The sequence below is a fragment of the Nelumbo nucifera genome, chromosome 1 (genome assembly GCF_055504915.1).
Source record: "Nelumbo nucifera cultivar China Antique chromosome 1, China Antique-T2T, whole genome shotgun sequence".
Classification (NCBI taxonomy): domain Eukaryota; kingdom Viridiplantae; phylum Streptophyta; class Magnoliopsida; order Proteales; family Nelumbonaceae; genus Nelumbo; species Nelumbo nucifera.
The window spans coordinates 88,764,971-88,773,449 of NC_142649.1; the positions used below are offsets into that span (position 1 = coordinate 88,764,971).

Here is an 8,479-nt window from a genome sequence, read left to right on the forward strand (position 1 = left end):
CAGTTGTCATGTCTCGTGGGTAGAGATGTGGGAACATCTCATGGGTGGCAGAGATTCAGAGTCTGTGAAACCATATGGGGTGTCCGAATTAAATGACACCTTTCTACAACTTGAAGAAATAAAACCATAATTAACTTCGGCTTGGGATTTGATTTGCGGTAATTCTTGATTAGTTGAGCACTGGCCATTGTTTGAACTTTGATCCACGATTGAAAAGAATCACCTGTGGAAATGGATAAATAAGTGCAATTGAAGGAAGCTATTCCCAAGTTCGATAGAGTTCACGATGGCACCTAGACCACAAGCCTTCAAATTTTGTATTTTGCGTGATTTTAGTTTCATTTCCACTTCAATCCAAACACAGCTTTAACAATCCCTTCACAACCAGAGGGTTGTTATGATATGAGACGGGTGAACATTCAACCAGTCAATCTCGAAAGGTGGGAATCTGATTGAATCAGAAATTCAGAATCCAATTAGGAACCATTAGATGGATGGACTCTTTATGGGGAAGATCTCAATTAACCAGCTTGTTAGAATCAATCAAACACATTGGCCGACATACTTCATTTTTCAACGATCTCCCGTGAGAACACAAGCTGGAGGATCCAGATCATGGGGGCACTGAGTCAGTATCACCAGGTAAATGATAGGCAGACCACCTAACAAGGATGAGCATGGCCTCAATAACTTGAATTCCAAAAAGATTATGGATTTCGTTATTTGAATTATTAATTACCAAAACCATCCACAAATAGCCAACTGCCAAGAATAGCCACTCAATTGAAGCAGATAACTGTGAAAAGAAACATGTATAATCATATATTTCCACTCATGCGATCTTCTAAAGCTACTCAGACATTGCTACAAATCTATTATAAGAGAATATCATCCAGTGATTTATTTGATCAAATGCAGGACCCAATCAACCAATACAGGCAATATATATGTAAAATACAGGAATCAACAAGCATGATATGTTTATCAATTTGAACTTCTATTGTTCCAATACATGCACTAGGTGGGAAGTCTTAAAAATCAGCAAACCGACTATTTCCCTGATTACTCTCCTACTTGACCAAGGAAAAGCTTAGTTCTTCACAGACGTCACATGCCTGAGAAGCATGTGGGCAACATCATGGGATACCCTTGCAGCCTCTGTTTTCAAGTGTTGAATTTTAGCCTCAGTCTCTTGCTCAAGGCGTTTCACATTAGCACCTGAATCTCCGCTGCTCTGTTTGGTAATCAGTCAGAGGAGAGAGAGAGAGAGAGAGAGCTCAAGTTAGAATAAAGATAGAATAAAAATATGAAAAATAGAAGTTCCACAATGAGACAGGTGGACTCTTTCTCCAAAATGTGCAATGATAAATCATGAGAGTGACGTTGCCAGTGGGCTCAGTTGGTAAGGTCTCTGTTTAATTGTGGGGGAGACTTGGGATTAAATCCCACTATCACCAGGGTTGGGGGTTATGGGTAGGAGCATGGGATACCACTCGTTGTGTAGCCCTATGAACCAAAAAAAAATTGATAAATCATGTGAGTACAAGGGCGGGCCTATGAAATCAAATTACTGGGTTTGCAGGTTAATCCAAAGGCCTCAATAAAAAAGCAAGCTCATGCTGGCTGAGACATGCATGAGCTATGATTAATCCACCTCTTTCTAGAAAAGGCCATTATAAATAGAATTTGACTGGAATTCCATTCTTACCTCTGCAACTTTCTTCTGAAACTCAGCCTCCATTTGGGCACGATATTCAGCAATATCCTTATCCGCCTCTTCTTTGGCCTGTTTCAGTCTAGCCATTTTTGCTAAAAGAACAAACCAGAGTGTATAGAAAACAACAATTAGTTAAAGTATACATTTGAGGTGTACAAATAATTTTTTTTGATCAATAACTGTGAAATGTATTAATTAATATTAGGAAGAATTACAAAGCAAGGGGGCTAAACAATCTTAGCTCCCTAGAACAGTCTATGAGCAGCAAATACAATTACAATAAAGCCCAAAACAAAGAGTTCCTATTAACCCCTTGCCTAGCTAAACCATCTGCCAGTGAGTTTGCACTTCTCTTAACCCATTTGTACTGAATTTCAACATCCTTAGTCAGCCACTTAAATTTTCTTTTTTCATTGCTGTACTTCCATATCCTTGAGTTATCCTCTTTTAACCAGCTCACCACCACTTCGGAGTCTCCTTCAATGATCAGCTTACTAATTTGCAGCTCCTTGGCTCTTTGTACCCCTTCAAGGGCTACAAGAATCTCAGCCCTCAAGGAGTCTCCTTCCCCAATTGGTCCTGAAAACATAGCTAACAGATTCCCATGTTCATCTCTTATTGCTCCCCCTATTCCAGATGGACCTGGATTACCCATACTGCTGCCATCAAAATTCGGTTTAATAAACGTCCTGCTAATGTTTGTCTTACATGGTAATTCCAAGCCTGGATAAAGGAGGGTGGTTTCATCCTTTCAGGTTGGCAATGAGCACAAAAAACTCTGGCTAATACAAATATATAATATGAAGACAAATCGGGACTAACTATTTGACAGAAAACATGGCTCTTGATGGAGTGCAATGGCATGGGATTTGTGTAGCTGACCCCAAATAGTTGGGATTAAGGTTGAGTCAAGTTGTCTGAATGACCCAAGAATCTTCTAGAGGCAATATGGAGGGTTAGGGCTCAAATGGGTGATATATGTTCCTCTGACTGCCCTCTATCTTTGCCATGTGGCAAATCACTATTTTATGTGAATGTCACATGGCAAAAATAATAGAATTATCAAGACTCAACCCACAAGTTTTTTTCCCAAGTTTTGGAGGGGGGGGGGGGTAGCTGATGAATTAGATGTAGTGGTTGATGCATCATCTATCATGTCCCCACTTGACCCAAAAACAGGACCATTCCCCCTCTTGAAAGTGAATCAGTTCATACTGTTAGCCAAATATTTAGTTTCCTGAATGTGATCATGTAGTAGCTGCTATGGACCTGGGCCTCCATCTCTCATACAACAAAAGATCACATTTAAGTTGAATTTCCAAGAAATGTGGAAGCTGAACAGCCTTTAAATCCATAAAACCCAAAGAGTCCAGCCTTAAAACCCTGAATAAAGGATAAAATCTCAGCCCAAATGAATCCTCAAGACATATGAAACCTGAACAGCCCAATTATGTGTTTATTTAAAGCAAACATAGAATCCACAGATCTCATTTATAGTTTTTTGATCAGGCAATTGTGATGAGTGCAACCAATGGTGGGTAAGTGTGATGGCCTTAGAAGTGGAAGGAGGGTATTTTGATCACCTGGGGAAGCAGAAATCCAACATAACAGCAACAACTTTTTTCTTATGTTTTTGTAATTTTTTTTGATGAATTTATATTTTTGTAATTTCAGTAATATATAAATATGTTCTGTGTGGCAACATTAACAAAATGATAGCATAAAATGAAGATCTACAGCCCTCTCTAAAGAAGATTTCATGTCTAAAATTAAGCCAAATCCCCATAACAAACCCAAATTCCTAAATACAGATTCTGTTTTTCTCCTAGGATTTCCAATTGTAATTTTACATGGGGAAATATGCAATATCTTTTCTATTGAAAATAGCTTGATGAATCTGATTTAAATGATCAACCTAAAGGTTATTTTTATGCTTTCCCAATGTCAGGTGTGTGTGTGTGTGTTTATGTATAAGAAATGTATATAGATGACATTATGATCTTCAAGATATAAAAAGTCATTACCATTTCTGGCAGCATTAACAATGTGTTGTGCTTCTTGTTCTGCAGCTAGCAGGAGCTGAATTCCGCCTTGACCCCTATTGGCATCCATGATTTCCTGCAGATACTGCAGCAAACTCAAATAATAAGATCAACATGACCAAAGAGTACAGGAGCCAAAGAAACACAACCCTTGAAGAATGGCCAATCTAGTGTAGTTTTTCTGTAAGCACCCTTAACAATAAACAGTGATACAAGGAATTACAATATAATTATGGCTCCCATGAACTACTAAACTATGATGTATGGTTCAAATATAAAGTTTGGAAAATAAGTTCAATTTTATGGCATCAACAATATCTGATTGGTCAGAAAAAACATATCTTTCATTGTATACATGATAAAGATAAACTGATAGTGACTTGTCATAATTATTTCCTATCTCTAAAGACACACACACACAACCACAAGACCATAGTTGTCAAGGCCCGCTAGGCGACAAGGTGCCCTTGGAGGCTCGCCTCGCCCAGTTTTGTGCACTGGGTTATAAAATACTTTTATATTTTTAATTTTTTGACATTATAATTATAGAATAGACATTATTAAACTAGAATATTCATTTTATGTGTTTATATACTAATTTGTTTTTATTATTTTCTTATTTTGTTAGGGTTTAATCAACACAAACATTGCTAACTGCTGTATTCAAAGTATCGATACACCTCTGTGTATTGGCAGAGGTGTATCGGTACTTATAACGATACTGCCCCTATTTTTTTTATTTCTTTGGTTTTCAATTTCATTTATATATATATATATATATAGGTCCCTAAAAACACCTGTAAACAGGTATCGGGAACCCAAAGATACAATACAATACACCCGATACAGGGCGTATCGTATCGAAATTTTGATCCTTGATTGAACCCTCAAAAATTTCAAAACCTAAACCAATAAGCAAGGGAAGAACTTAAAATTTTGTCTAATCAACACATTTTCTTCTTCCACATCTTCTTCTTCCACCTTTTCTTTTCTACTTTCCTATAACAAAAGTAGGGGTTGAGCCCCTATATTTTTTGAAATTTCTTTCCTTCGTTTTTTTTCTTCTCATAAAATGTTGATTTCCTAGACTTAAACATGAAATTTATACTTCTCTTATGAAAATTATGAATAGTTATTAAGGAAAGATGGTTATGAAACCTAGGGAACTACCCTAGGATAAATGGTTTTACTTAAAAAAAATCCATCGCCTAGGCATTGCCTAGGTGCCCCCCTGTCACCTAGGCTCGCCTTGGCGCCTTGAAAACTATGCACAAGACATCTCCTCACCATCTAAAAATTGGGAGAATATGTTTTTTAGTACTGTGAGAACCTCAGTGGAAGATTAAGCAATTAATACACACTTCCAACATCTATTCATCTACACAATTCGTGTTGCCATTAAGGAAATGATGACTATATAATTGGTTTTGATGTTTTGTGTTCCTATTCTTCTGCTGAATCAACAGCAATGCTGGTTTCTTGGGTATATTCCCCACTCCCCCCCCCCCCCCTCCACCTGGTACTTTGGTGGTTGCCTTTCCAATACATCTCTATTACAGTATTACCAAGGTTACTACCATCTAGTAAGCTTGATTGACTACATTTTAACATTTGAAGGGGTTTTGTCTCTCCAACTTGATGGATTTTCAAAATACCAATGAATGACAAATGGTTGTGGGGTTGTCCTAACTGGTAAGAGAATGCTTTTGATCCTTTTGGCCCGAAATTTAATTTTATTGGATTACTTATGCCTTTTGAATTGGGTTCCTACCCACTTCAATGTGATCAAACCTTTCCCCTCCAATATTTCAAGTATCTGCTTTTATGCGTTTTGTATTAGAACTTCAGCTGAATCACCGGAGTTGGGTTTGAATGGAAACAATTATGGATTCTTGAAGTTGCAATTCATCAATTGGGTGTTCAAAAACCATGTGAAACGAAATCGATTTACATTTTAAGGAATGAGATTTCTGAAAGAGTCCCATTACTTCAAAAAACATGTGAATACAAGTTACCTTTTCTCCCATTACTTCAAATATGAAAAAGAAATGGTTCAGGTAGTTGTCAAGGATTTTTAGAACACACTTCTCTTCTGTACTAGCATTCCATCAAAAAAAGATCATTTTACATGTTCAAAGTATGTTTTCAAATGCTACGAGTATAACCAACATCTTAAAAGAACTTCTTATGGGTGTGATCTGATAAGAATGAATTGATTCTGTTGATCTCGATTTCGATGACATTAGCCAATAGTAAGTTACACTTTTTGGATATCTGAAACTAGTTTCCGCAATTAAATAATATCCCATACAAAAAGTGTATACATCGTCCAAAATCTATGAAATCAAAGAAAAAGAGAAATTTTACATAATAAATTGGATGAGAAATCTACATGAAAAAAAGAAGAAGAGAAAAATCAAAATATGGATCAAATCGACCATTAAACTACGAATTTTCTCTTTTTAGCTAAAAACATCACGTAAGTAAACAGTCAATTGGAAAACCAGAGATCTCCAAAGAAAAAGAAAAAAAACATGGAATTACCTGTGCTTGGAAACCAGTGGTCAATTAGCCGGTGTTAGGAGATCAAACGCCGGATCAGTTGAAGCGTTTTGCTCCTTTGGGGTTTTTGTGAGCAAAAAAACCCTAGTCGCCTTTCACTCTTTATGTCTAGTAACGATTACTTCTGATCGAGAAAACAGGAAGTTGTTCTATATCGAGCAGCGTTTCTCTAGATCCGGTGTCGGTCACTTTATCCGCTTTCTGAGAAGATTCACAAATTCGTCCTTTCTCGTAGTGAAATGACCAACCTGATCTTGTGGCATACATGGACGATGGATAATAGATCTAGCCCATAAGGATCTTACCCACAGGACACTATAGCCGTACGTTCGGAACATCCGGATTCTTGTGGGTAGGAATCAGAATTGCCCTTAAACCCATGCTGCACGATCAACAATCACTAGTGTTGTTTATTCAGTTGGATCGGTTCAGTTGGAATTAAACCTATTTATTCATAGGGCTGGGTTTGGTCCAGACTTTTCCTCTTTATTAATAAAACATAAACCAGGTTCAATTATTGGAATTAGATCTTGAGTTCGAGCTCAACTCTCATATGAAGCTTGAAATTTGGGTTCGATCCTAAAGCCTGATTAAGAAGTCGGGCAAGAAGATTTTTTAATTTTTTTTTATTCAACAATAAAACTGATTTATTTATATTAAATGACCTTAAAATCCAAAAATATTAAAAGATCTCACTGACTTAAAAAAAAAGACAAGAGAAGCAAAGAAAAAATATATATTATATATTTTTATCATACAAAACATATTTGTAATTATATAAAATATTATTAGGTTAGGTTCAAGCTTGGGCAAGCTATTTTGAGAAAGCCCAAGCCCAGCCTAAAAAAAAGTCTCACTTAGTATTTTGGGCCTGAGCTTGAGCTTGTAGGCCTAAAATCTTGTCCAAGCTTAACGATTAACAAGTCTAGTTGGAATTGGGAACCAGATCGATTTTCAGTTTGGCCTTTTAATAAACCAAACTGAACTCAATTCTGAAACCAAACATGATTTGGTTTGATATTGGTTTTTAAAGGATCATCCGGTTATATAAAAATACAAATATTAATGAGGCATTAGGCAAGTCTTTTCATGCAGTCTTTCGAGCTTTTCAAAGCTTGGAGTACCAAAATTTGGTATTTCCATATTTGACAATGAAAGACAAAGAAGCCAAAAAGACTAATGCCCTAAAATGCTCATGAAAGCCCAAAATGCCCAAATATCTAGAAATGAGAGTTCCTATCTTTTTGCACTTAAAATCTTTCATTTAACGGCTCTTTAGATCATGTACTCATGGTAGACTAGGATACTTGTCAAATAGTTTAGATCTTTAAAGACAAGACCCCAAAATGCTCATCACATCTTTTGGTTATTTAGGCCGTTAAGACTTGACAAATGGCGCAGAAGTATTTGTAATACATGCATACATACATACATACATACATACAAACATCCGAAATTTTTAGAAAACTAAATCTAAAACCAAACCAAAATCCAAATAAGCCAAACCGAATTGAGCTATTGGGTTCGGTTCAATTTGATTTTCCATTGGTAATCAATTTGAACACCCTTAAGCTCAATTAACCTTTAGATTGGGACCATTACCAATGACAAATTATAGGAAAGCAAAATAGCTTAACTTGATTTCTGTGTTTTAAGGTTGTGGGATCAATCATAACGTTCCATGCCAGCCATAAGTTGTGAGTCACATACACTTTATAGCTGGCCTATGCATTATGATTGGTTCTACAGCTCGGAATATAGCTATCAAATTCAGCTAATCCATTCTTATAGGCCCAAGACCCCATGGGCTAGAGGCAAAATTACAAACAGAAGGTTAGGCACCTTATCAAGAATAAACATACCAGCCTATTGTGTATAATTTTGTCTCTAGACCATCCAAACTTGATATGTGGAGGTTTTCTCTGCTCATCACTGCACCCCAAGTATTTGTCTCCCTACAAATGCTTATATTAGCATTAAGTGCCCGCTTTAAAGGGCTGAATCACATTGGTTTCTCATTGTCTATAAGCTATGTTTATTGAAAAACATAGAGGGGGCATTCTTTTTTTGGATTTTGAGAGGGGGGAAAGTTGGTCAATGATATTTTGGTTCCCATTGACCAAGAATCCCATGTTCTTTTTTCAGCTTTACGTGGGGA

At 36.6% G+C, this 8,479-nt stretch overlaps 1 protein-coding gene across 1 annotated transcript; it reads right to left on the bottom strand.

Moving 5' to 3' along the window:
• Nucleotides 1–799: 799 nt before the first annotated feature.
• On the bottom strand, nt 800–6,447 carry LOC104587944 (V-type proton ATPase subunit G 1-like). Its single transcript, XM_010245732.3, has 4 exons — nt 6,304–6,447; nt 3,742–3,844; nt 1,709–1,809; nt 800–1,234 (listed from the first exon to the last, which is right to left on the bottom strand). Exons 2-4 carry the CDS (start codon nt 3,827–3,829, stop codon nt 1,091–1,093), a joined length of 333 nt encoding a protein of 110 aa, XP_010244034.1. The 5' UTR covers nt 3,830–3,844; nt 6,304–6,447; the 3' UTR covers nt 800–1,090.
• Between the last annotated feature and the right edge of the window lie 2,032 nt (nt 6,448–8,479).

Excerpts from the sequence above, each read along its gene's own strand:
- LOC104587944 (XM_010245732.3), bottom strand. The coding sequence starts at position 3,829 with ATGGATGCCAATAGGGGTCAAGGCGGAATTCAGCTCCTGCTAGCTGCA. Across the intron at positions 1,810-3,741 it reads TGTTAATGCTGCCAGAAATG|CAAAAATGGCTAGACTGAAA; the intron begins GTAATGACTTTT and ends TTGTTCTTTTAG. Across the intron at positions 1,235-1,708 it reads TTCAGAAGAAAGTTGCAGAG|AGCAGCGGAGATTCAGGTGC; the intron begins GTAAGAATGGAA and ends ATTACCAAACAG.